General features: G+C 60.8%; 1 protein-coding gene across 2 annotated transcripts; it reads left to right on the top strand.

The window, feature by feature from the left end:
- The first annotated feature begins 68 nt into the window (after window positions 1-68).
- On the top strand, window positions 69-4,180 carry ARF5 (ADP ribosylation factor 5). 2 transcript variants are annotated; one of them, XM_055711192.1, is made up of 6 exons: window positions 91-283; window positions 413-493; window positions 1,933-2,042; window positions 2,449-2,520; window positions 3,347-3,472; window positions 3,605-4,180. In XM_055711192.1, exons 1-6 carry the CDS (start codon window positions 217-219, stop codon window positions 3,689-3,691), a joined length of 543 nt encoding a protein of 180 aa, XP_055567167.1. In that variant the 5' UTR covers window positions 91-216; the 3' UTR covers window positions 3,692-4,180. The 2 variants fall into 2 exon arrangements, with proteins under 2 accessions (XP_055567168.1, XP_055567167.1); XM_055711193.1 differs by lacking the exons at window positions 1,933-2,042; window positions 2,449-2,520; window positions 3,347-3,472; window positions 3,605-4,180 and adding an exon at window positions 652-1,275 and having other exon boundaries at window positions 69-283; window positions 413-586.
- The last annotated feature ends 23,049 nt before the right edge of the window (window positions 4,181-27,229 follow it).

The raw sequence follows: 27,229 nt of genomic DNA, 5'->3' as shown, positions 1-27,229 counted from the left end.
GCGAGGGGGCGGGGCTATGGGGGGTGGGGCGGGGGCGGGGGCGGGGCGGAGCCGAGGGCGGGGCGGGGCTCCGGTGCAGAGAGCCGGGCCGGGGGCGGGCCCGGTGCGCGGGGGCGGGGCCTGCGGCGCGGCGGAGCGCGGAGGCAACGGGGTGGCAGCGCCGCCGTCCCGTCCCGTCCCGTCCCTCCCGCCGCCGCCGCCGCCGCCGCCGCCGCCATGGGCCTCACGGTCTCCGCCATCTTTTCCCGCATCTTCGGCAAGAAGCAGATGCGGATCCTGATGGGTGCGCGCGGGGGCGGTGAAGCAGGGCCGGGCGGGGGATGGGGATGGGGATGGGGATGGGGATGGGGATGGGGATGGGGATGGGGCACGTACCGGTACCGGCGTCGCTGACGCCACCTCTTCGTTGCAGTGGGCCTAGATGCCGCCGGCAAGACCACCATCCTCTACAAGCTGAAGCTGGGTGAGATCGTCACCACCATCCCCACCATCGGTGAGTGCCCTGGCACCGGGCAGGGCCCCCACCGAGCACCGGGTACCGGGCATGGCCCCCTACCCTGCCTCTTGACAGCCAGCACCGGGCCAGGTCCCCATTGGGTACCGGGCAGGGCCCCCCACCCTGCCTGTCTCTGACAGCCAGCACCGGGCCAGGCCCCCGCCGGGCACCAGCTACCGGGCAGGGCCTGCCCCCCCATCCCCCAGGCCGTGCCCACGCGGGTACCCCGCTTTCCTGTGGGTCCCCCTGGCCGACCCCGGCCCACTGGGGGCTGCTTGGGCGTCAGCCCAGCCCTTACCCCAGTTACCGATTGCTTGGCTGGGGCACGGCCACCAGCGGTGCCTGCTGATGAGCCTGGCTTGCACCCCAAGATGTCCCTTGCAGTCCCCAGCACAGGTATGGGCACAAGGCAGCTGCCCTGACCCGCCGCGCAGTGGGTGTGAGCCCCAATCTGCCACCCCGCTTTGCTGCCCCACGGCGATGGAGCCTGAGCTGTTACCCATGGGGTGGCCCTGGCCCGTGGGGTACAGGGGCATTTTCATGGGCAGGAGGTTGCTCAGCCCATGCAGGTCCCGTCTGCCCAAGCCGGGCAGGCAGAGCAGGGCAGGATGGTGTCTTGCCAGATCCTGGGTGCGAAGGCTTCAGCGGGGTGCTGAGCACCTTCTACCGTAGTGTCTTCCACAAGCTGATGGAGGCGGATAGGGAACTGGCCGAGCTGCCAAGACAGGGAAGCTGGTCATCTTTGGTGTGCCATGCTGGCCAGCGCTGCCGAACATCTTTGTTAGTGACCTGGGTGACAGGGACAGAGCACCCTCAAGCAAGCTTGTGGATGGTCCTGAGCTAGGAGGAGTGGTCATGCTGCCATCTGGGGAGATCTGGGGCAGGCTGGAGAAACGGGCAGAGGAACTGCGTGGAGTTCAACCAGGGGAATGCTAAGTCCTGCCCTTGGAGAGGAACAACCCCAGGCCCTGGAGAGCAGCTCTGGGGAGAAGGCCCTGGTGGGAAGATCCTGATGGGATGGACCCTGAGCAAGCACCAGGCACGTGCCCTTGTGGCTTGGGGCCACCAGACTCTGGGTTGCACTGGGCAGAGTGCTGAGGGTGGGTCAGGAACTCCTGCCCCTCCACTCAGCCCTGCTGAGACACCTTGGGGTGCTGGGTCTGGTGCTGGGGAATGGGGACAGGCTGGAGTAAGTCCAGTGCAGGGCCATGGTGGTGGTGAAGGGGCTGGAGCATCTCTTGTACAAGGACAGGCTGGGAGAGCTGGGGTTGCTCAGCCTGGAAAGGAGACAGCTCTGGGGGGATCTCATCTATATGTGTAAATCCCTCACGGGGGGAGGAGGGATAAAGAAGGAGGAGCCCTGTACCAGAGGCAGTGGGCACCCTCTTCCCTTGCCCCTTCTGCCTGCCCCCCCGCCCCCCCTTCCCCCCCCGCAGGGTTCAACGTGGAGACAGTGGAGTACAAGAACATTTGTTTCACTGTATGGGATGTGGGTGGCCAAGACAAAATCCGACCCCTCTGGAGGCACTACTTCCAAAACACGCAGGTATGTGGAGCACGGGCCAGGGTGGACATGGGTAGGGCAGGGGTAATTTATTCCCCCTGCAGCGGGGCTGGCCCAGGGTCCCCAGGACTTGTGGCCTGATCCTGCCCAAATGGGGTGTGAGAGTGGCAGCAGGGAATGCATCCCGGTCCCCAGTGCAGTGGCCCTGCTGCGGTGGCACATGGGTGTTTGCCCCATCACCCTGTTGGAGTGGGGCATGGCAAAGGGGTCCGGCAGAGGAGCAGGCAAGGGGGCAGCACTGTCCCTGGGGTGCTCTGGCTCTGCAGGGGGGGTGCATGGGGGGCAGCAGGTGAGCAGCAGGTCCATTCTCCCTCCAGGAGTGCCTGCAGCCTGCTTGGGTTGTCCCCCTCTGTGCAAGCTGCCCACTCCAGCCTGGCTTCTCCCACAGGGTCTCATCTTCGTGGTGGACAGCAATGACCGAGAGCGAGTGCAGGAGTCTGCCGATGAGTTGCAGAAGATGGTGAGTGCTGGCAGGGACTGAGTCTGGCAGGGAGGCGGGCATCCCCCAGCCCTCCCCCACTGACCCAGTTCTGCACCAGCGCCTGGGTAGGTGCAAGATGAGACCTGGCTCTGCTCTGCCTGCGACGCAGAGCTAGGGCCATCTATCCAGAGGTGGGCTTGGGGACTTGACAGTGACTCGTCTGCCAGGCAGAGGCTGGATCTGCAGCAATCAGGAGCAATTGCAAGGGGGGGAAATGGCCAAGAAAACACAGTTCTACATTTTACTTAGTCAGGGCTTTGCTAGCCAAGTGCCCAGGGCACATGGGGAGGGGGGGCAGCATCCAGAAACCATGTCTGAAAGCCAACTTGTGAGGTGGGGGTCATTTACTCATCAGTGCGGCTGCTGGAGGGGGCAGAGCTTCCTTGGGGAGGGAAGTTGGCTCAGAGCGAAGCGTGTCACAGCCTGAGAGCAGGGAAAAGATACAGGCAGATGCCCACTGCCTGCTTGCCATTGTTTGGAGAGCGGTTCCTCTCTCGTTCTGCCCCTCGTCCCCTGCAGCCCCACGCTCCAACATGGGCATCCCCTCTGTGAATGGCATGGGTGCTCCTGAAAGAGCATCCCAGTGCCACTGAGGCCTCCAGACAACGATGCAGGCAGGAGGGTGGCCAAGATACCGGAGGTGAACTGAGGAGCTGGAGAGCCCTCCCAGCTCTTTGGGTCTGTCCAAGCTGGGTCTCACTTGCCGGGGTGCTGGCGCTGCAGAGGCTCACCGAGGGCTCACCGAGGGCTCACCGAGGGCTCACCGAGGGCTCACCGAGCTCAGCCATTCCCGCTCTCTCCGCAGCTGCAGGAGGATGAGCTGCGGGATGCCGTCTTGCTGGTGTTTGCCAACAAGCAGGATATGCCCAACGCCATGGCAGTGAGCGAGCTGACTGACAAGCTGGGGCTGCAGACGCTGCGCAGCAGGACCGTGAGTGGCTGGGATGGCATCCCTGTCCCTGTGGGAGGGACCCCCTGGGCCCACGGGGCTGCTCCCGGGGTGCAGCGGGCTGACAGTTTGCACAGCCCAAAGCCCTTTTCTCTGTTTCCCTCTGTTCTGCAGTGGTATGTGCAGGCAACGTGTGCGACCCAGGGCACGGGGCTCTACGACGGGCTGGACTGGCTATCGCATGAGCTCTCCAAGCGCTAGCTGGGCTGGTGGCACCGGAACCAGATGAGCTGGAGACATCTCTTACAACTGCTGTTTTGTTTGGTTTTCTTTGTTTTATTTGGGGGGGTGGGGAGGGGTGTTTTTCCTTTCTCCCCAGAGTGGCCTCGTCTCTGTGTTTATCTGGTAGGACTTGAATCTCAAGGACTCTTTGGGCAGCTCCACTTTGTGGTGTCCTGCCTTCACGCCAGCAGCACTGCGTGCTGGCTGCCCTCCCCACCTGCATGTGCCATCTGCGAGAGCTTGCCCAGACCTGCTGGGGTGGCATGTCCCCAAGTGTCCCCACTCCTCGCCTGGAGCCAGCAGTGGGGGCTGAGCCTGGGAGGCAGCCCCACTGCTGCAGGACAGGAAGGATTCTCCTTTTTATCCTTCGATAAACTTTATAGTTCTCTTTCTCTCGGGGAGGGGGCATATGGCTGCATAATGTGCTGTTGTATATCAAGTAATTAAACACCACCACTTTGTACCCTGCGCCCGGCACGTTTCTGGCTGGCTCTGGCTGCCACCTGAGAACTCACTCCCCAACATGCATCTTCCAGAAGCACCTCAGGGTGTGGGGAATTGGGCCTTAATAAAACCCTGTGTGCGCTATGTTAGGATGCAGAGGAGGTGGGCAGAGGCTCTGAGATGTGTTTGCAAGCTCATTTCCTTGTCCCCTGGTGACAGGAGGGGATCTGACCTCTTTTATAGCTGTGCTGGTGTGCTCTTGGGGTCAGTGGTGCCTCCACAGGATTCTGTGATGCTGGCTGCCAGCCCCAGGGACTGGGGCCATGCTGGGGGAAAGCCCTGCGGGGTCGGCTCAGGCTGCATGCTGCAGGAGTGCTAATGGGGTTGTAATTAGTGGGACTGGGCAAAGCCAAGCCTTTGGCAGTGCAATGACAGCTGTGATCTGGTAGTGAGGGGCCGAGCTCTGAGCACTGGAAGAAGTGAGAACAGCCTGGTCCTAGGTGCTGCCTCTGGAATGCCCAAGGCTGGCTGGCAGGAGGCAGCCAGCACGGAGCATCCCGTGGGAAATGGCAGCAGCAGTGCCATGTGTGGCTGGGGTAGTGAGAGGATGCATCCCTATAAGGCATGCTGGCAAACTGTGCCCTGCAAAAACACACTCTCTGCACAAAGCTGTGTGCTGGCTGCCCCCCAGGGCTGGCCCTGCAGGGATGCGCTGGCTGCCCACCCCAGGGTGTCCCAGTGGGGATGCCCTGGCTGTCCCATTGTAATGGCTCAGGCAAGTGCTCAGTGCACCAGCACCCATCCTCCTGGGGGGCTTCCACCCAGCCCAGGGGTGCCTGGCCAGGGAGTGAGTGATCAGCAGGAGCTGGGTCAGGAAGACAGGACCCGGGTCCTTTCACAGCCCTGGGAGCTGAGGGAAGCTGAGGTTCTCAGGGCTCGACGCTGCTGCCCCAGAGCCCTGAATGCCACTGGAGCTGCTGCAGGTTGTTGCCTTTGGTAGTGAAAAGTAGGGGGACAGGATGGGATTTGGGGATCTCCTGTGCTTTGGTGCAAGGTTTCCCCGGAGCATGTGGCTCTGGGGTGCAGCACCAACGGTCTGGACTGGTGCTGGCTTGGAGCTGGCATTGCTCATGGTGCAAAGACCCTGAGAGTGGGGCCACAGGCAGAGATGGAGACATCAGGCTGGACAAGCAGTCGAGGCACCTGAGGTGACCCCGTGATGAAAGGGCACCAGGCTTCATTTCCAGCATAGCTAGGGAGCCCTTGGGGACTGAGAAGGGACCAGAAGAAGCCATATCCCAGCCAGTGGTGCATCAGCCACTGGGCTGCTCAGCTGTGAAACAGCCTCCCCAGGATCGCAGCAGCCTTGAGCCTCAAAAGCTGCTTTGTAGCAGAGGACAAGATGATGCCAGTGCCTTGGCTCACTGCCACGATCCTGGAGGATGGTTAATCCCTGCAAGGTGGGTGATGTTGGATGACCTATCCCATATGGTTCCCACCACCAGGCTCCCTCCCCTGGGTCATGCACGGTTGTGCTGGCACTGGAGGTGGCTACGTGTCTCCATCTCCCTGGGGACAGCCTAGAGCAGTAGTCTGGCGGGGACTCAGCTCTATGTCCAACATGCACAACCCCTCTGCACCCAACAGCGTGGTGCACTGCAGGGCTGGAGCCCCACTCACCCTGCTCTCAGAGTGCCAGGGAACAAGAGAACAGCCACACTGCAAATGATTTAATGCTCCATTTAGCACTAGTTCCTCCATCTTGCCCTGGACGTCACCCTCAGGCTGAGACGAAGTGCCCTGGAAATGCCGGCTGTAAGGCTGGGGGATGTCCCTTTGTCACTGACCACTGCCACCTCCAAGCCAGCAGCACAGCAGTGCACGTGCTGCTATGCCCTTTGCAGCTCTGCCAGTTTGCTGCCTACTCTGCGCCTGGCTGCCTCCAGCCCTGCCCGTTCCTCACAGCCCTCGCTGCGGCGAATGCCCGGCTGTGCCCCAGTCCCCTGTCCTCCAGCAGTGTGGCCAGGACATGTCCCCTTGGCCATGCCGAGCTCCCTGGTTTGCTCAACACTGTTGGCAGCTGCAGGAGCCCGGAGGCAGAAGAGCAGGTAGGAGAGCTTGCTGCCTGCTTGCTTCTCCAGGGCTGCAAAACCTGCCTGTGCCCAGGGCATTGCACAGTCACAGCAAAGGGCAGGGGCTGCACCCCAAGCTGGGGAAGGAGCCCCCTACCACGCTGCAGCTGCCAGCAAGGGATCTCTATGGGGTGGCACCTTTGCATGAGATGCCAAAGGGCTGGGGGGGGGGGGGGTCAGCTCTGCATCACCCCACCCCTATGGCCACGCACCCCGAGGGCTGGCTCCCCGCAGGCTCCCAGCACCCTGCAGCATTTCTGGTGCCCCAGGAGGGCACCTGCAGACCCACCTGCCCGCCTGGCCCCTGCAAACAAGGTCCTACACCATGTGAACAGGCACATCAGTGACAGCATCCTGCGCTGGTCTGCCGAGGTCTCTCCTGCTGAGTCCAGCAGCATCGTTTTTAAATATTTTTGAAGGGCTGGGTATGAAATCGTGGCTCCACTGCTAAGCGGTGTTGCAGAGCCGGAGTGCTGGTGCTTGCAGCCGCCAGCCTCCTGCAACCCCTGAAAAAATGCACCCAAACCCAGCCGAGTCGCTCCATGTTTCTGGAAGGAAAGGCTCCTTTGGAGCTGCCACAAGTGCTTGGAGGTCCCAGACTTGAGTGGGTGTTTTGCAGCCTCACGTCACCTGGCCACAGCTTCGGGTATTGCCAGGGCATGGCAGTGCACAGAATTGTACACAGTTCTGGTCTGCTGCCATCATGGCAATGCCACCCATCCTGTCCCCGTCCTTATCCTTGGGACTGGACATGGTTGAAATCCCACTCCCATGGGCTCCGTGTGTGTTGTGGAGCTGCCTGGGGCTGTGCCAGCTGTTTGCAGCCCCAGCTGTGCTGGGTAGCCCACGGCATCGCACAGGCTGCAGTGCATGGGGAGAAGGAGCTGCTGGGCAGAGCTGTGGCCTGAGGGTGCCAGAGGCCCAGGGATGCCCAGGGCATCCTTGCTCACCTCTGTCTTACAAGTCTGCTCAGGTGTTGGAGAAGTGGGAATGGGGACAGTGAGAATTTCTCCGCAAGGTAGCTGGTCAGTAATACTTGCCATGAGTTTGGCAGGTCTCAGCCACCTCTCTGCAGGCAGCAGCGTGCTGACCTGGTGCTGGGATGCTACCACAGCTCAGCTGGGACAGCCAGCCAGCCAAGACTGGGCTCTGGCTGGTGCACCTGGTGTGCCGTTCGTGCAGGCAAGCAAAAGCCTTCACTAGCATCCTCAGGCCTGAGATTTTTGCAAGTCTGAAAGATTCCCATAACATGGCTGTATACTCCTGGGATGGTTTTTCACTTTAGAGAAGTCCATAGAAGATTTTTCTCTTCTAGAAATTATTTTTTCTTGCTTATAGACACAAACTATGCTAGAGCCCAACATTGTCCTGGGGGAGAGAGAGGACCCCTGGGCTGCCCAGCTGGCACACTGCAGCCTGCAGTCAGAGTGGTCTGCTGAGGCTGGGCTCCTAGCCAGGGGCCGTGGGCATGGGGGGACGGCGACAGCCGGGCAGTGTCCCACCGAGGTTGCGAACAGGGAGGACCCTTGCCTCGGGCTCAGCCCCCCAAACTGTTTTCCTTTGGCTGAAGGAAACAACTGTTATCCTTCAAATAAAACCATTTCTTCAGCCTGCAGCCATGTTCCATGCCAGTGATGGATGCCTTTATGCTGGCTGCACCATTAAATTCAACTTCCTAAAAAACAGAAGCCCAAAACTTTATTTAGATCATGGATCTGCCATGCAGCTGGGACCCATCGGCTCTGCAAAGTCTTGAGTCAGGGTGGCAGGCCCAGCATGGGATCTGGGATGGCTGGAGCTGGTCCTGACTGTGCTGGCAGTCCTGCCTGACAACGGCCTGAGACAAGCTCAAGCAATACCGCAGCTCGGGGGCTCGCCAGCCACTATGCCAGGGGGCTCACAACAGCCACAACAAGTTTTTCCCTTCTTGCCTATCCCGCACAGCCCTTTGTTCCCCAGTTCCAGAGACTCCCCAGCATTCTGGCTAGGAGAGCTCTGACCAGGCTAAAGGTTTCTGCAGAAGCACCAGGAAAAGCCCCCGTTGAAGAGCAGGGTGCCCCCCATTTGAATTAATTAATTCTTCTCAGGGTAATTTAATGGTATTGTATATAGGAGGGGGGAAAGCTTGAAATGGGGGGATGCTAACTGGGGGATGCAGTAGCAAAGCAGGGCAGTGACACTGCCCACCTTCTGCAGTGTCCCAGGGGATGACACATCCCTGGGGACAAACACTCCAGCATGTTGAGGGGGCCCCTAAGGCACTTGGCTCCCACTGCCTGACCCCAACCACAGCCACAGGGACGTGGCTGTGCCCACAAGGGTTTGAGCCCTGACAGCTGAGCCTGGGTGGCATGGCAGGATGCATTCCCCTGAGCACCCCCCCTCTGCCACGCTGGACCCAGGAGGCCTCAGCTCACAGGAGGGAGACGGGGAGTCCTGGTTTGGAGGGGGCAGGCAGTGAGCTGATGGTGGCCCGTCTGTCACCGATGCATACCCATGCATGGACATCCTCATCTCACTGCATTGGAGGGTGTCTTGGAGCCCCCCATCTTGCTGGGGACCCTCAGAGCCAGGGGCACCCCAATGCATGGAGGCAGGCGAGGGGCTCCGGTGAGCTGGCGTGGAGAGGCGGCACTGGGGTGCTCAGTGAGACTCCAGGCAGCAGGCTGGCAGTGGGGTGCAGGTGAGCCCTGGGTGGCAACATGGTGAAGGGGGGACCCTCCAGGGGCTGCCAAGGAGCTGGAGGGGGGCTGCCACTGGGAGCCAGGCCTGCGGGATGGAAACAGGGCTCAGGCAGTGCATGGGGCTGGGGAGTGTCACCTTGCCCCCAGCCCTGCTCTGCCATGTGGCAGGGGACACCCACCTCACAGCAGCCACCCCACATCACTGCAGGGCCAGGGCCAGGTGGGGAAGGGGACCAGCTCCCCACACCCCCCAGCATCCCATGGGGTCCTGCACCCTGTTGCTGGCCCCCACCCCTGGCTGTGCTTGGGGGTCCTTAGTCCCACTCCCATCCCTTTTACCGCAGCAAGTGTCGTCCCAGGCACAGGGGCCAGAGGCACAGAGGTGCAGCAGGGCCGAGGGGCCAGGGTAGGCAGTGAGGCCGTGGCTGTGACCATGGCCGTGGCTGTGGCCATGGAGGGGCTGCGGCGAGCCGGCGGGGGTGGCTGGGAGGTGCTGCGTGGGGAGCAGAGAGCAGGATGTCACAGGGCATCCATGGGGATGCTTTGGGACCTGGCCACCCCTGAGGGGACTTGCAAAGTGTCACCCTCTGGGATGGCTCCGGAAATGGCTCCCCAGGGAAGGCAGTGCCTGGAGAGCTCAGAGCAGCTGGGCAATGGGACCGTGGGCTTCAGAGGGTGCCCAGCGCCTGTTGGGGAGCTGGCAAAGCCTCCCCATCACCCCGGCTGGAGGCTGCAGCATGGGAAGGGAGCCCTGGCCTTCTCCTACCTGTGCGGACCCGGTGGCTGTTGTGGAGAGGGGGCAGAAAGCAGCCATGGCTGCCCCATGGGGCAGGATCCAGTTGCACCAGGAGCCTGCTGGGGAGAGGTAGGGAGGGCAGTGTGCTGGCTCAGGGACCGTGTGGGCTCCCGGCCCTGACTTTGGGATAGGGAGGGCTGCCTTTTACCAGTGCAGGCACAGAGAGTGGCTGTATCCTCTCCCCAACTCCCAGCAGGGCTCTGGAGCTGGGAAGCAAACCCAGGTGTCCCGGTGCTCAGCGCCAAATTTCAGCCACGCTCTCTCTCAGAGTGGGCCCTGGATCCCAGCCCTCTCCTCAGGCATCATGTGCCACATCCCATTCCCTTCACCCCTGGACTGTCACCTGCACTGCCAGCCTCCAGCTTCTGCTTGGCCTCCCGTCTCCATTTTGCTCGTCTGTTTGAGAACCAAACCTGGGGAGGAAGGAGGAAGCTGAGGATGCCAGCCCCCACACTGTGGCACCCGCGCCCCAGGCAGCGCTCAGGCTCCTTGGGACAGCTCTTTGCCCTGGGTCATGGCCTCTTCCTGCATCCCTGGCCATGGCATGAGCAGAGGAAGGGGTTTGATCCTGTGTCTTCTGCAACCTGACGGTCTACAAGCATGTGCCAGGCTCTGGGGTGCTTCTCCAGCACAGGGCATGGGAGGCACATGGGTGCATGTGTGTGCACATCGCGTAGCGTGGTGTGACCATGTGGATGGGCAGCGCTGTCTTGGCAGAGTGGGGGGACTCACTGCTGTCGCTGCTCGGGGCACCGAGATGACCAACAATGGTCGGTGACTGGGAGGGGAAGGGGCTGCCATGAACCGGTGAAGGTTCACCAGCAGCACAGGGATGTCTGCCTGGAGCTACAGTGTTCCTGGTATCTGTGTGTGAGGGGTGTGTGCCAGGGAGTGTGCTATGGAGCATGTCACACTGCAGCACTGTGCTCTCCTCCCCTGCCCTATGGCACCATCCTGGGCTCCAGCAGTGTCCCCACAGTGTCCTCTTACCCTGATGGTTGTGTCAGGGAGCTGGGTGGCCACGGCCAGTCTCTCCCGGGTGATGGTGTCTGGGTACTGTCCCCTCTGAAACTCTGCAAGAGGGATTGGGATGCTATCAGCCTGTACGACACAGCCACCCCGCCAATGCCTCGGCAGGCAATGCTGGGATGTGCAGCCACAGCCTGTCCATTGCCGGGCACTGGTGCCTGCAACTCAGAGCTGTTCGGGGCACCACAACCATGGCTGTGCCGTTCAGAGCAGGAGGAGCCCATCCAGAAAGTGGCAATGCCCTCCCTTCGCTGGGAATGGCCCTGCTCCATCCTGGCACTCTGCAGCAGCTCGGGGCGGGCATGCCAAATGCCCCGGCCTCGGCTGGTGTCCACTGAGAGTCGCACCTTTCTCCAGGGTCTCTGACTGCTGGTTGGAGAAGACTGTCCTGTTCCTGTGCTGGGTGCTCGGTGGGAGCCGCTGGCCAGACGCGGAGCCCCGTGGAGGGTGCTGGGTCCCCAGGAAGATGGCAGCACCAGCTTCGGTGGGTGAGTGGCAGCCCAGGGGCTGTGGGGCCGCTGAGGCGGCAAGAGGAGACACTGCAGGGACAGAAAGGCAGAAGGTGGGGGGGACCCCCGGGAGGGGCTGGGAGGGGTCAGGGAGGGATGACAAGTCCCTTTGTTTTGGGGGTACAAGGTCAGTGCAAGACTGCGGGGCAGCCATGTGTGTGCACATGCATGCCTGTGTGTGCATGTTTGTGCGTGCATGCACACGTCCGTGCATGTGCAGCTGGGAGGTGGGTGGTGGCAGGAGCTCTCTGCTTGCTCAGAGCAGGTCTCTCCTGTGGGATGCACCCGGCCCCCAGCCCCTGCTCCCCAGGGCATCACCCCCAGCAAGGCTCACCCTGTGGCGGCGGGTCCCTCACAAAACCCTGCTCAGCTGCCAGCCGCAGGTCACTGGGCAATTTCCTCAGCACCCGGTTGATGGAGGAGACCTGGGCAGGGGGAAATGGGGCTGTGCCACAGGCAGGGGTTTCAGGACCCCCCAGGAGTGGGAGCAAGGTGTGCTGGGCAGCCCTCTGCTCTCTGTGGGAGCTGGAGATGTGTTCAGGCAGCACTGAGGTGGGGAGGAATCAAGGCTGATGCCCCAGAGCTCATCTCCGAGGGACTCTCCTGCAGCCACGCCTGAGCACGTGCCAGGGATTCTCTGCGCTGGGGCCATGCCCATCTGCTCTGCTGTTTGTTGATACCGGCAACCCTTTAATTTCGGTAGTCTAACAATATTTAATGTGAGGCAATCTGCACCTCAGGGCTGATTTATAGGGGTGGGTCTGTCATTAGGAAGTACAGCTCTCCACGCTGAGGCTGCAGATTGCATTTCATTGTCTCTGCTGACCAGTGGCACTTGTAATAACCCCACCACAGCACCCCACTGCCTGAGATGACGGCTGGGCTTGCTGGGGATGGCCGGCGGGGCTCTGCTTTAGCTGGGAGGGTGTGATTTGCCTTCCCCTCCCCATCTGCTTCTTCCTCTGCCTCCTCACCGAGCACCAAGCACTTCCCTGTGCATCCTTCCATTGCCCCCTGCCCACCCCAGTGAGGCACCCCACCCCTCAGCACCCCAGCCATGGGGTCAGACCCACATGCAGTGCCTGGCCCCTGCTCCCCCTGGCAGAGACTCACGCTGGGAGTCCTGTTGCTGGTGCAGATGCCCTCAGCGTGCAGCTGTCGGCGGATCTCCCAGGCAAAGAGGGAGGGCTGCTCCAGCTTCAGCTGGGTGATCCTGGCCACCACCTCAGGTGTGGCCATGCGAGGCTTGCTGCCTCCGATAGCCTTGGGCTCCACGGCCCCCGTCCGGTAGTAGTGGCCCAGGATCTTGCTGACGCAGCCGTTGGACACCTGCAGGCAGGGTGGCTGGGGCAGAGGCTCAGCAGGAAAAGGATTTGGAGGAGAAGGAGACCCCCACACCTCCTGACCCAGGTGTACCTTGAGGCTGCGGGAGATGTCTGAGGTCCGGATGCCGCATGCCGCCAGCTCGATGATCCTCTTCCTCTTGCAGGCAGGGAGGGGGCGGCCATTCATGAAGAGACCCCCCAGCTGGTTCACGCCGCTGGGCCCTGGGGAGAGGCCAGGCAGCTGGTGATGGGAGACAGGGTGAGGAGGGATGCTGCCTGCTCTTCTCTCCCCGGCTCCACACGAGAGCATCAGGGCCCGAGGCTTTACAGGATGAAGGACCAGTGGCCTCAGGGACCCTTGTGCATTGAGTGGGGACTTGGAGGGTGCTGGGCAGGAGGGCTTGGAGCTTGGAGCAACACGGGGCTTGTTTGCTGGGATGTGGACGCAGGCAGCATGTGGCAGGAGCAGACAGGGAACGGGGAGACTGGCCCAGGTGATGCTGGCAGAGAAAATACCCAGTGGAGCAGCATGGTTCCTGCAGGCTGAGGCAGCAGGGGAAGGTGGTGGCTTCAAGGTAGGATGGCAGGCTTAGGTGGGCAGGGAAGAACTGGACATCATGGGAGGTCTGGGACTCTGTGGAGCCCCAGGAGTATCAGCTACCAGCACCCAATGCAGGCTTTGTCAGGAAAAGTAGTCTCATTTGTGACAGAGCAGGGGCTGACATGGCACCTCCTTGATTCCCCCAGGACCATGGATGCTGCAGCCGTGCTCCCTGAGCTGCCCCGTCACAGCGACATCACGCACCTTGGTGTGGCATCGTGGTGAGGCTTTTCAGGGCTTTTGGTGCCTGGGAATTGCCAAGAGGAGACGGTTGTGGTCCGGAGGCTGGATAAATCAGTGATGGTGTCCAGGGCTCAGCCACGTCCGCTGCCCACCCTCCTGGAAGAAGAGGGAGCAAGGGCAGAAATACTGAGCAGAGGATGGAAACATTCCAGGGCATCTGACTGCTTGGGAAATCATTGCATTCCAGGCACAGTGGATCAAAGGGACCCAGGCTTTAAAGTGCTCGCATGGCTGCAAGAGGCACTCAGGCTCTGAAAAGGCTGGGGAGATGCTGGGAATGCTGCATGTGCTGCCTGCACCCAGCAGCCACCAGCATGCAACGGAGCTGGCTTGGCTGGGCTGTGTCCCAGCACTTGCCCGCATTCCCCTGGACAAGCCATGGGGGATGGAGGGTTTCCCCAAGCCCACCCTGCCACGGCTGAGTGCTGGGGTCCTGCACCTTGTTGGGATGATGGGGGGTAGGGGGTGGCAGGAGCAGAGATGATGATGGGATCAGGAGCTCTGGGTTCGGTGTTGGTTCATGGGCCATTTATTACCCACTTTAACCCTTCCCTGCTCTCTTGCCAGTGGCTTCAGGCACAAGTGCCTGCACATGGGATCGTGTCCTCACTGGCAGCATTGCTGTCTTTTGGTGTATTTATTTATTTCAGAAGGAGGGTCTGGCCCCATGCTCCCATTGCCCTGCTATAAATCCAGGGCAGCTCAGCTGCAGCCGATGGTGTGGGGCTGGGTTTGTGGCGCTGAGGACCTAACCCAACCAAGGAGAGATTGGCAGGTGATAACCAGGTTAACCAGAGTCACCCCTCCTTTGGCTGGAGACATTCTACTGCTCTGCCACCTCCTCTGCCAGATCAGATCAAGGCTGAGTTTCCCCACATGCATGCACACACCCTCCCACAGCTTTTCCCCAGGCCCAGCAGTTCTGTCTGACCCCACACAACTTGCCTTGCTCCAAATCCTGACCAAAGGCAGCCCCACGGATTTAGGCACAGATTCCTCAGCTGTGAACTACCACCACCACTGCACTCAACACCCTTGTGCTGCCCCACATTCTTGCAGCTGTGCCCACCATGCCCATCCTGCCTTACAGGTCTCCCTCTGCTCCCCCCAGTCTTCCCACCTCCTTCTACTCTGGGGACTTCCTGGCAGGAACACAACAGCAGCAGGTCCTGCAGGACACCTCCCCAGAGGAACTTAGCAAGGTGTCTCTGAGACCACTGAGGACCACGACAAAGTGAGAGCAGCCATTCCTCCTGGAGGAGATAGCCCTGGTGGGAGCCAGGGCAGGAGGGGACCATCACCACTGCCTCATCCCTGGTGTCATCAGGGACATGGGAGGGGTCAGCCCCATGGAAATGGGAGGAAAGGCAGCACAGCTCTGAGCGCCAGGCACCGGCAAGGGGTGCTGTGGGGTCTGGGACATCACCCTGCCCCGTGAAATAGGGTAGAAGAGACGCTCTCACAAGGATGCTGGTGCCAGCCCTTCTCCCAAGGAAAGCCCTGATCCCTTTGCTGTCTACTCAGGCAGAAACTCTCGTGGTAACTAATGAGCAGCACACTGAGCCACAGAGATGCCACACAGACTGACGGCTGCTGCTGCTACCGCTGCCTTGCCAAAGCCTGAGCAGCCTGTCTGGCACCCCTGGTTAGCCTGGGATTTCACCTGAAACACCCTGAAAAATCCTGGACACCCCCAGCGTGGGTCTTTCCCTGCAACGGTCCCCAAATCCCACTGCAGCCTTGGCACTGCTTCCCTGCACAGCCTGAGAATGCTGTTTGAAGACACTGACCGTGATCATGAAAATCAAGAAAAGCAAAATAAATCAAACAACAGGGACAACAGCAGATTTCCCGCAGGTGAAAAGAAAATGTGCAGTGCACCCAGTCTCCCTCTCGTTAGGAAAGAGACGGACTGCCCTGGAGCAAAGCTGCACTGGGAAGGAGGGAACAAGCAGTACCAGCAGGACGCGTGTCCCCTCGGGTGCCAGCACAGCCCCTACCAGCATTCCCTGGCTTTGTCCCAGCCAAGGGCTTGGCTGTGCTGGGCCAGGAGGTGACATGAGGATTTTCTTCCCCCTGGAGAAACGGGTACGCTGGGAAAGCTGCACCAGTTGTGAGCCCACAACTGGTGTCCTGGTCCTGGGTCCCGCTGAGGAATCTCGGAGGGGTAGTGAGCTTGGTCTTTGTGCAGCACGCAGAGGCAAGGAGAGGAGTAAATGAGATGGGGCTTGACTAGGCTAGACCAGAGCAGATCATTCCTGGAGGAAGTCTCAAGCCTTCTCCATGTTAAGCCACCTTCACTGCCCAATTCCTACTGGGAATTGCTTCCTGTGCCTGCACAGGACAAGAAGTCACAACCCCCCCTGCCCCAGAGCAGCCCTCCCCACACCTGAGCGTGCCCCGTGCTACACCTGTGCATGCAAGTGTGAGTGTCTGTGCACGCACATCCATGCATACATGCACACTCATGCTCTTAAGCACGTACATGCTCCTGTCTCTGTGTGCCCAGCTGTGCACACGTGTGTGCGTGCTTTTGCATGCACCCACGCTGCCATGTGCACACGTATGTGCATGTATTTGTGCACACGTGTGTATATGCATCTGGCTGAGAGCAGGGGTGCCCGGAGGGGCGCACAGAGGTACCTGCGGAGCCTCGAAGGAGCTGGACCAACTGTCCTCGGAGCCAAGGGTGCTGCCGTGCTGGTGTGATGCGGGTCGGCTGATGAGGGAGCAGGGCCGTGATGTCACGGGGCAGGAGGAAGAGGAGGATGGGGAGGAAGGGGCGGCCCGACGGTGACCGAGCGGCCGCGCCCAGCACACGCCCGTCCCGGGGCGGGGGGGCGAGCCCCGACGGAGCCCCCCGGGGCCTGGCAGTGGGTCGGTACCGGCGCTGGCGCCGGTGTTTCAGCACCAGCTCCGGCGGACAGCGCTGGCTCCGCCGCGTCCCGCGTCCCCGGGCATCCCCGGTCACCCCCGACGGGGCAGCCCCGGGGGGCTTCGCTCCCGCGCCTCCCGCAGAGCAAACAGGGGCAGACACAGCTGCCATATGGTAAAGCGCTTGGGATTAAATCATAAATCCAGATTCGGTTTTATTACATTTATTATTTTTTTTTTCTGGTGTTGAGCAAATAGAAGGCGGCCCGGGGTGGATGGGCACCGCGGAGACTGCGCCGGTGTGCAACCCGAGGGCCCGGCACAGATGGCCCCCTTCTTGGGAGATAAAAAAAAAAACCCACACACACACAAAAAAACAAACCACGTTGTAAACCTTTCAAGTAAAATATTTGAAGAGCAAATATTAGCCAGCGAGGAGCCCTGCACCGCGGCCCTCCGCGCCCGGCCCCGCGAGTAATTGAGCGTTATTAGCACCCCGCTCCCGGCCCCCGCGCTCCGCGCACAACTGCCCGCCTTTGGAAAATGCCATATGCTCCGAATTACACATTAACCACAGCCCCGCGGGGCCCGGGCCGGCCCCGGCCCCTGGGGAGCCGCCGAGCCGCCCCTCCGCCCCCGCCGGCGCCCCAGCCGTGTCCACCCCACCCCACCCCGGGAACCGGGGTCGAGCTCCCGCGGGGAGCGCTGGCAGCCGCGGCCGGCCCGCCCCCAGCTCTGCCCCGGCCGCCGGGGAGCCTCGACGGAGTCCCCCGGCACGGGAGAGCCCCGTGCGTAACGCGGCACAGGGGAGCGGGGCGCGGGGCTGAGCCTCGGTGCAGGCGGGAGCCGGCGGCGGGACGGCCCCGCCGTTGCCCCCCGCCTCCCCTTGCCGGGCCGTGCGGGGCGGCGGGGGCCGTGCGGGCCCGGAAACGGCGAGCGCGGCCCGCCGGGGCTGTGCGCACCGGGGCCGAGCGCGCCGGTGGCGGGAGCGGCGCGGCGCACGGGCCGGCGCGGCGGGGCAGAGTGGTGCCCGCCGCTGCCCCGGCGGCGGATCGGGTCCGCGGAGCCGCCCGGAGCCCCCGGGGCGGCCGCGGAGCCCTGCGGGTCCGGGGCAAGCGGGAGCGGCGGGCACCGGGCCGTGCGTCCTCGGCACGGCTCGGGCGCGGCGGCCGTAGCGGCAAGGGGCGGCGAGGAACGGGCAGGGAGGGCACGGCGCGGGGGAGTTGAGGGAGGAGAGGTGGAAAGGTGGATACATGGAGAGGTGAAGAGGTGGAGTGATGGAGAGGGAGAGAAATGGAGACATAGATGGAGAGGCAGAGAGATGGAGACATGAAGAGGTGGATAGGTGGAGAGGCAGGGAAGTGGAGACTTGGAAAGATGGATGATGCATGGAGATGTGGAGAGATGGAGAAGTGGGGAATGGCAGACATGGAGATGTGGATAGTCATGCAGAAGTGGAGTGATGAAGAGGTGGAATGATGGAGAAGTGGAGACATGGAGAAGTGGAGTGGCAGAAAGGGGGAGAAATGGATACATAGATGGAGAGATGGAGACATGGAGAAGTGGAGAGGTGGAGAGATGGAGATGTGGACAGGTGGAATGATGGAGAGGTGCAGAGATGGAAAGAGAGACATGGTGAAATGGAGGCACAGAGGGATGGAGAGGTGGAGACATTGAGACATGGAGATGTGGGGAAATGGAATGAAGGAGAGCAGGAATAATGGAGACACGGAGAGGTAGAGAAATGGAGACATGGAGAAGTGGAGTGGCAGAAAGGGGGAGAAATGGATACATAGATGGAGAGATGGAGACATGGAGAAGTGGAGAGGTGGAGAGATGGAGATGTGGACAGGTGGAATGATGGAGAGGTGCAGAGATGGAAAGAGAGACATGGTGAAATGGAGGCACAGAGGGATGGAGAGGTGGAGACATTGAGACATGGAGATGTGGGGAAATGGAATGAAGGAGAGCAGGAATAATGGAGACACGGAGAGGTAGAGAAATGGAGACATGGAGAAATGGAGAGATGGAGAGGTGGAAAGGCAGAGAGATGGCAAGATGGTGAAATGGAGAGGAAAAGATGGAGACATGGAGATGTGGAGAGGTGGAGTGATGGAGAGGTAGAGAGATGGAAAGAGACAGATGGTAAAATGGAGAGGCAGAGAGGTGGAGAAGTGGAGAGGTGGAGAGGTGGAGACAGAGATATGCAGACGTGGCATGGAGACATGGAGCCATGGAGAGGTGGAGAGGTGTTCCAGGTCTTACCATGCTGTCTGCATTTCATGCTCCCTTGCACATCTCCTTCCATCCACCTTCCTCCACACCTCAAGTAAGAGACATCTTACTTTGCAGACATCTATTTTGTGGTGGAAGTGTAGCCAGCACTGGTGTGCAGCACAGCGGGGTGGTCTGGGGACAGGGGTGGGCACGGCAGGATAGGGTTGAGCAGCAACTGGCGGGGGGATGCCAGTCCCTCCTCTCCAGCCTTCCCCATGGCCTGAGCAGGCACCTCCTGTGCCAGCACCTGATGGTGCACGGGGACCCTTGGTCAGGCTCTTCTCACACCCTGTTCCACAACCCCCATGCTGATCCCAGGACCTTGGCTTTGGTTTAGATCTTCCTTCATGGATTTTCCCCTTTGCAGCAGGAAGTGAGCGCCCAGGGTGGGAGAGGGTTTAAGGGTGCTGCCTTGAGTGCTCAGTGGATGCATCTCTGCCGGCGTGGGGGAGGGAGGTACAGCAGCACAGACCTTACCTGCCCAAAGGACCAGGCGGTGCCTCCCTGATGAAGAGCAAGTGGAAGATGCCCTGGTACCCCACCTGTGGCAGGTGCCACGGGCTGCCAAGCTCTGCTTCTGCTTGCCCAGATGTGAGCTTCTGTGACTGTGCCCCCAGCTGAGGCTCTGCTGTGGGCAGCCAGGCCTTGGGCAGTGCCCTCGCCACAGCCAGCATCATCAGCCTTCGGGCAGCACCTTTGCAACACAGGGAGCTGGAGGAGGGATGGCTGCCTGGGGAAAAGGACGGGATGCTGGGGTGTGTGGGGGTGTGTGTGGGAAGGGTGGGAATGCCATGCTGCCCTCAGGCAGGCGAGGGATAGAGGACAGAGAGGACAGGACAGGGATGCTGAACACCCCAGGGGCAGGATGGGGACGCTGTTCTTCCCAGGGGAAGAACAAGGATGTTAGGATGCCTGGCTTTTCAGCACCTGGCACATGGTGGTACTGGCCCAGTGGCCTTGGGACCCTGCTGGCTGATCACCTCCTGACCATATGTGCCATCATATACCATGGTGGCTGGTGGGCACCGGAGTGTCCCCTGTCATCAGCTTCTGGTCATTCCAGCTGCCAGGAGAGCTCTCCCCTGGGACCCAGGAGTCCCAAGACAGAGCTGCAGCAGCCAGGCCAGCACAGCCAGGAGCACAGCACCCTCTTCCCTGCCTTGGCTTTGGGCCCCGCTGCAGGGAGGAGGGATGTAGGACAGCTGCAGGGTGGGACTGAGTGCAGCAGCGAGTGTGCAGGGCTGGGCAGCCATCGACAGGCAGGGCTGAGAGGTGGGGAGAGGGGGGAATGGGAGGGATTGATTCACTATTGCTTCTGACCGTGTGGAAGCTTGGCATGAGCATGGCACGAGCACAGAGATGTGGACAGGTGGAATGATGGAGAGGTGCAGAGATGGAAAGGGAGACAGATGGTGAAATGGAGGCACAGAGGGATGGAGAAGTGGAGACATTGAGACATGGAGATGTGGGGAAATGGAATGAAGGAGAGCAGGAATAATGGAGACACGGAGAGGTAGAGAAATGGAGACATGGAGAAATGGAGAGATGGAGAGGTGGAAAGGCAGAGAGATGGCAAGATGGTGAAATGGAGAGGAAAAGATGGAGACATGGAGACGTGGAGATGTGGATGGAGACATGGAGACATGGAGATGTGGAGAGGTGGAGTGATGGAGAGGTAGAGAGGTGGAAAGAGACAGATGGTAAAATGGAGAGGCAGAGAGGTGGAGAAGTGGAGAGATGGAGAACCCTCTGTCCCTTGCAGGCAAATACTGCAGGTATTTAGGGTGTGCTGTGCCCAAGGTGCTGCTTAGTGCCAAGGGAGAGGAAGGACGAGGAAAGGGACAGCAAGGCAAGGTAAAAAGTGAGAAGGCAGGCAGGCAGATACAGGAACCCCTGGAGAGAGGGTATTTTGGGGTATTTTCACACTGTATAAGCAGTGGCAGCACAATGTTCCTCTGGACTGTCCTCTGCTGCAGGCTCCATCCCAGACTGCTCAGACACCCAGGCAAGGGCATGTGGAAGAGCAGCATCCACTCAAGCCTTAAAAATCCCCCCTGGAACCATGGACCGCCCCTTCAGCCAGCCCCAGGGATGCCCTCCCCAGCCTCCCGCTGCATGGCTGGGCAGCAGGGGCATGGCAGTGCTGAGGGTGGTCCCTGCTCTCCAACAAACAAGTACATTTAAACACATTAAAAATTAGAAGATTAAGTACCTGGCCCTAGGAAAAGCATTCCCCTGCCAGAAATGGATTTTTCCCCACTTCCCTGATAATGGGCAATTTTCTACCTGTAGCATTTGCCTGGAGCAGAGGTTCTGGCATGGGAGGCTCCCAGTATGGTTTCTGAAGGTGCCCGGAGTTGGCTGGCAAGGCCACCAGTGAGGTGGGCAGTCTGGGGCAGAGAAGAGGTAATTTCTGCTTTCTCATGCCCCATCCCTGCAAGTGGCTGAGCCCCAAATCTCCCTGCTTCTCCCCAGGGTCCTCAGGTGGAAGAGCAGCTCTGGGTCTGTGCTGGAATGCTGCCAGACACTGGACAATGCTGAGAGGCTTTGGAGGCAGGAGACGTGCCCAGGCTGTGGGGGAGCCTCTGGGGAGCTCTCAGCTGTCCATGGCCCTGCTGGAAACCCTGGGATCTTGCAGTGCTGTGGGTCTCTCCCCAAAGCCGCCATCTCTTCAGCAGCCCCCTGCACCATCACAGGGCTGCCATGTCCCATGGGATCCCCTCTCAGAGGTGGCACCAGGCAGAGTGTGGCTCGCTGACACGTAGGACGGCTATGCTGCCTGCAGCAAGCCGGTGCCTGGCTCTCCTGCCCTGGGGAGCACCCACCAGCACCCAGGTCCCTGCTGCCACGGCCAGCAGGAGCAGGTGCATGTTGGGGGAACAGGGGGCTGCAGAGGTGAGTGCAATCCTTTGGATGTCCCAAGGGGAGGGCATATCCCAGGCAAGGTGCTGAGGTGCCAGTTTGGCACCAGCTCAGTAGTGAGGTGGTGTGTGCCACAGCTGCTGGTATGGCCAGGTGTTTGCATGGGACAAGGGTCCAGCCAAGCAGATCCATCATCTTCATCTCCATCTTTGTCTCCATCTCCTTTTTAAGGTAGATTTCAGGTCTGGCTGATAAAAACACCTGTGATGATACAGGGCAATTGGATTTCTGCAAGACATTTGACTTAGTATGGCATGATGGTTTGATTAAAACCTCTCATTATGTGAAATTAAGCAAGCTCACGTCAGGCAGGTGAGGAGCTGGCTCCCAGCTAACAGAAAACGCTGCTTGTGGGGAGCCAGCTCACAGCGGAGCAGCACAGCAGGACTGGGGGACTGGCTACAGCCACTGGCATCGTATTTTCTGAGTGGTGGCATTTCCATGTGACACTGGTGGCCTGTGCAGCAAAGGGGCAGGACAGGTGAGTACACCCAGGACCAGGGCTACTGGTGAATCCTACAGGCCAGGGGATGGCCAGGAAAGCAGACCCCAAGGGTCACCTCAAACCCCAAGCTCCCTGGGCAGACGTGAGCTCTGACAAGCCTTCATTAACCTGTAATTGCAATCAAACATAACTGCAGGTGGCTGGGGATTTCTGAGTTATCCCTACTCAGGAAAAAGGTTCCTCTGTGCTCCTGCCAACCAAATTTGGGGATTTTAACTGGAGGATGCTCGGCAGCTGGAGCACGGGGCTGGGTCCAGGGTCCTGGTCTGTCCTGGGACCTGCCTGAGGCTTAGTGAGCTCCCCAGGGAGATGCAGCCTGAGAGCAAAGTGGGTGACAGTGGGGCCTTGAGGACATGCTTTTGGAGTCCTCTCCCCATGTCTCCCATGCCATACTGGCAGGAGGAACAGGGGCATGCAACCCTGCCCAGCACAGCTGTGACTTGGGGCAGAGCAGCTCTGCATGGTGGGTCCGAGCTGCTGTCAGCAGGTCTGAGGCTGAGCAGAGGCTTAGGAACCAGTTCCCCTCCCGAAGTCCCATCCCTGAACCCACCGGAGATGTCCAGAAGGTTTTTCCTCCTTTGGGAGCTGGCAGTGATCTGGAGACAGCCTCGGTCCAGGGAGGGGGTGATGCGCAGCTTCCCTTCCTGGGAGCATGGGGGATGCTCGTCAGTGCTAACGAGCCAGAGCAGGGAGCAATGGCCCCTTGGTCCCTGCACCAGGAGGTCTGTGCTGGCATCAGGTACCTGGGCTCACAGTGAGGAAACGGAGATGTGCTGGCGTTTGGGGGCTCAGAGCGTGTGGCTGGGAAGGGACAAGGGATAGTAAAAGGGACCCCACAGGAACAAGGGACGAGTTGCTGGGAGGACACAGGGGACAAGCTCTCTGCAAGCAGAGCTCACAGTCATTAACAGTACCATCAGCACTGCACAGGAGCAGGGACACAGAGGGAGCAGAACAGGGAATCCAATGATTACGAGATTTTTAACAGCAAGATGTTCACTCACTAGTGAATGGCTGTTGCTCGTGCCTGGGATTTTATCCAGCATTCAGCAAGCAGCTTCGCTCCTGGGCTATCACTGGTGGGAGAGGGAGGTGGAGCGGCAGAGCCCTCGTCCCATGCAGACTGCCTGCTGCCTGTTCAAGCAAGCAAAGCAGCAGGACATCATTACTGCTGTCGTGAGCCTGTGCTGGGCATATTAATGCTTGAGATAACAGGCTTCGGAGTGTACTTGAGAATTACCATCCCTGTCAAGAGGAGACCATGTCATTAAGGCGCTCCGACACCCAGTTACTGGTTTTGTCCCTCCTCACCCCAGATGAGAGTCACTTCCATGGCTGGGGCAGAGGGAGACCCCATTTAACAAGCAGCAGAGCAGCCTTTGCCTGGAAGTGTTTAAAAAAATGCATAGATGTGGTTCTTAGGGATGTGGTTTAGTGGTGGGCTTGGCAGTGGTGTGTTAACAGCTGAACATGGTGATCTTAAAGGTCTTTTCCAACCTAAATGATTCTATACTAGAGCCAGGGATGTGCCTGCAAGCCTCATCCTGCATCGCAGGGATGCATTTCAGACCACCATTGTTGCCTAGGAGGCTGGAAAACCCTGGGGCTCCTCAGGGACCTCACACCTCATGCCCACCTGTGCGTGGCCACACAGCCCCCAGCCATGCCCCTACCCCTGCGTGGCTGCACAGTCCCCAGCCAGGTCCCTTCTGGCACCTGGTGTCACAGTGATGCACCCAGCCTGTGCGCTGCTGGGGCTCCCTGGAGGGGCTCAGCTGGGGTTTCCTTGTGGGAGCCTGGGGACAACGAGCAGCCCCTTCCCGCAGTCTTGTGCCCCTGCACACCGGCCAACCCTGCTCTGGCACCTGTGGTGCAGAACTGCTGTGCTGGCACCCAGCTGGCACTGCCACCATGGGGCTCGGACACCCCTCAGCCACGCTGCCTCCACCCCAATTACTTGCAAAATGCATCACTCCATGTTGTATAGAAATGTCAGAGCCTGACACAAAATATTTATGGGCCATGTATTGAAATAAAGCCCAGGTGCTTCTCTGGCACCTGGAGGACATGGTGACAGCGCTGTGGCCAGGGCATTGGTGCGGTGCAGGGGTCTCACACAGCTGCAGCAGTTGGTGGGGTGGCTGGGCAGGAGTGATGAAGGCAGGTCCCTCCCTGAAGACCCCAGTTTCCACCCAGGCTGAGTGCTGGTGATGGTGGGAGACCCTGCAGCGGCAATGGACCAGTCCTCAAATCCCACCACGGTACCAAAGCTGGGTGCTGTGGCAGAGTGGGATCAATTTGGTTACCCCAGAGTGATCCCCCCAGCATGGAGAGGAGCTTTTCTCTCCTCTTCGTAGCTCCTTTCTACATGTCCAATGCTGTTATGTATCTTTCTGGGCTTTGTCTCTGTAGCAGGTGACTCTTCCTCTGGAAAAAATCCTTTCTTTTCTCCTCCAGAAAGCACACGTGAAAGCTAAAAGCCCAGATGAGTCAGCCAACCAAGAAAACCTACTTTATCTATGCGTTTCCACCTACATTTTAACTTTCTTTTTGATCAAAAAAATGATTATTAAAATATTCTGTCTAAAAAAGGCAATCCTGGGGCTTGAAGATGCCCCCTCCAGAGCAGGAGCTGGTGCCCCTTTGTCTAGCCCGGCGGGATGCATCTGCAAGCTGGGACAGCAGCAGGGTGAGTGAGGAGTGGCCCCAGAAATGCTGTAAATCAGGGTAACGGAGCAGTTTTCCCAGGATTTTGGGCAGAGGACACGATTTTCTGCCTTTTGCGCACAAGCTCTCACCCTGGCGCTCAGGGATTCATCAGTGCAAAGTACTGAAAAGGAAAAGTGGTGAAAAAAAATTATCATAATACAAGCTGAAGCAAGAAAATGAAAAGTGGCGGAGGGCTGCAGCAGGTGGGGAGCGAGACGGGAGGAGGATCCCTCCCAGACTGGCCTGATCCAGGGTGGGAAACTTCAGCAAGGGCAGCGTGGTGTCAGGACGAGACCCTGGGAGCGGGACCCCAGGGACACCCCAGCAGAGGGGCTGAAGGCTGTGCTGCTGCCAGGCTTCACGCGCAGGAAACAAACCCTGCATGGAAAGAATATTATTAACATTAAGGTTGTGACATATGGCCTGAAGAGGTAGAAGATACCAGCGGGGTGGCACAGCCCTGACCCCTGCCAGCCCCCCCTGCAGAGCCCCGAAGCATTTGGTGTGCCCGCTTCCCCTGGGGGGTGTTGGGCTGTTGCGGGGTATACCAGGACCGGCAGACCCTGCTGCCCTCCCCCCCACTGTGGCAGCCGTGCCACCCTGGCAGCGGTCTCTGTGCCATATGGGACCACGTGCCCGGGCACCCCTGGTCCCAAGGCAGGAGCGGGCTGGGAGCATGGGCTCAGGGGACTTCGGTGCCCAGTGCCACAGGGTTCAGCTGCCCCGTGGGACAGGGGACCATGGTCACAGTGGCAGCAATGGCTGCAGCTGCTCCCAGCAGCCCGATGAGAGGAGCCAGTGCTGCTCCGTTCCTGTTCCCAGGAGCAGGGATTGCAGAGAGATGCAATTGTCAGGATTACCTACGTGACCACTCAAAAAGAGGATAATAATTTTCCACCACCCACAAATGACACGACTCATTACCGGGCTGGCAATTCCCGAACTGGCAGAGGCGAGCGCCGAGCTGAGCGGCGGCTGCAGCAGGGTGCGATAAGCCAGCGCTGCCCTGCACCGTGCCCTGGCACCACGGTGAGGGGCATGTCATGGGGCAGTCACCGAACCCTGCGACTGGCACGCCGGGGGCAGAGCTGCCACTGGGGGATGGCATGGCCACGGATGGTGTCTCCAGCCAGGTAAGCACCAGGCGCATCTCCACATGGCTCCTCCAGGCGGGGCAGAGTGCTGGTCCCTGCGCTAACCACCAGGATGGTCACTTGCTAAGGCTGCAGGCAACTCCCTGGGACCCTCTGCTCTGGATGAGGGGTTTTGGGGTCACCCAGAGATGTGAGGTCTGTACCGAAAGCCCCACCTGCAAGAAGGGTGGCCACACCACGCCAGCGTCCCCAGCGGGAGGGCATCCCAGAGCCACATCTGGACTGCAAGTCCCCGCTGCCAGGACACGATGGCGATGGGTGACCTCGGGTGGTTGAGGCCATGGGGCAGATGGCCCTCGCCGTGCAGTGGCGCTGCCCCAGGCCACCTCGTGGGACAGGGTGCCACTGGCCACGATGCTGCTGCCTCCTGGCAGGGTCTGGGCGCCTGCTGGGTGCGGGGGTGGCTTTGGGGAGGGGGTGCAGGGTGGGTGCAAGCCACCATGCTCCCGGGCAGCTCACCCTGAAAGTGGCCCGGGGGGTGTATCCCTGTTCTCCACGTTTTCGCCAAAACTGCTCGTCGGAGGTGGCAGGAGCTGCCGGCCCCAGTGCCGTGATCCTGCCCGGGCACAGGGCGGAGGCACCAGGGGGCTCTGTGGCTCTGCACCCTCCCCGAGCGTGGCCGCTGGTGCTGGGGGAGCCGGTGGGGACACCGGGGGAGATGGAGCTGCTGATGGGGAAGGTGAGGGGAAGCCAGCACGGGGACCCCACTCCCCTGACCCCCACCCCCCGGGGCGGTGCTGGGGAACTCCTTCCATGACCCCCCCTCCCCCGTGGGGCTGTGCTGGGGTACCCCCCCTTTCCCGACACCCCCCCCCGCCCCGTGGGCCTGTGCTGGGCAACCCCCAGCCCCCGCGGGGCTGCGCCGGGTGACCCGCGTTCCCTGCGCCCCCCGCGGGGCCGTACTGGGGGACCCCATCGACGAACATCTCCCCCGCCTTGCCGCGGGGCCGCCCCCCGAGCCCCTCCCCAACCTCCCGGCCGGTGCCGCCGGCGGGCAGGCAGTGACGCGAGGGGGAGGGGTGGTGCCTTGGCCCAGCCCGGCCCCCGGCGCGGCGGGAGGCCACGTGGGAGCCCGGGCAGCCCTTTGCCGACGTGTCCCTGGCGCCGCGTGCCCCGGAAGTCCCGCCCCCCTCGGCGGGGCGGGGGAGGTCCGAGGGGCGGTGCCTCCCGTGACGTCACCCCCGCGGCGGCCTCTCGGGCCGGTGCTGCGGAGCCGCGCGTCTCCATTGGCCGAGCGGCGGCGGGGTGGGGCGGAGCGAGCGGCGGGGTCAGCCTCCCGTTGGCCGTCGGCCGGGAGGTGGGCGTGGTCGAAC

Source organism: Falco cherrug, chromosome 5 (genome assembly GCF_023634085.1).
Source record: "Falco cherrug isolate bFalChe1 chromosome 5, bFalChe1.pri, whole genome shotgun sequence".
NCBI classification, from domain to species: domain Eukaryota; kingdom Metazoa; phylum Chordata; class Aves; order Falconiformes; family Falconidae; genus Falco; species Falco cherrug.
This window is presented reverse-complemented; position numbering and strand designations above follow the sequence as displayed.

Excerpts from the sequence above, each read along its gene's own strand:
- ARF5 (XM_055711192.1), top strand. The coding sequence starts at position 217 with ATGGGCCTCACGGTCTCCGCCATCTTTTCCCGCATCTTCGGCAAGAAG. Across the intron at positions 494-1,932 it reads CACCACCATCCCCACCATCG|GGTTCAACGTGGAGACAGTG; the intron begins GTGAGTGCCCTG and ends CCCCCCCCGCAG. Across the intron at positions 2,043-2,448 it reads ACTACTTCCAAAACACGCAG|GGTCTCATCTTCGTGGTGGA; the intron begins GTATGTGGAGCA and ends CTTCTCCCACAG.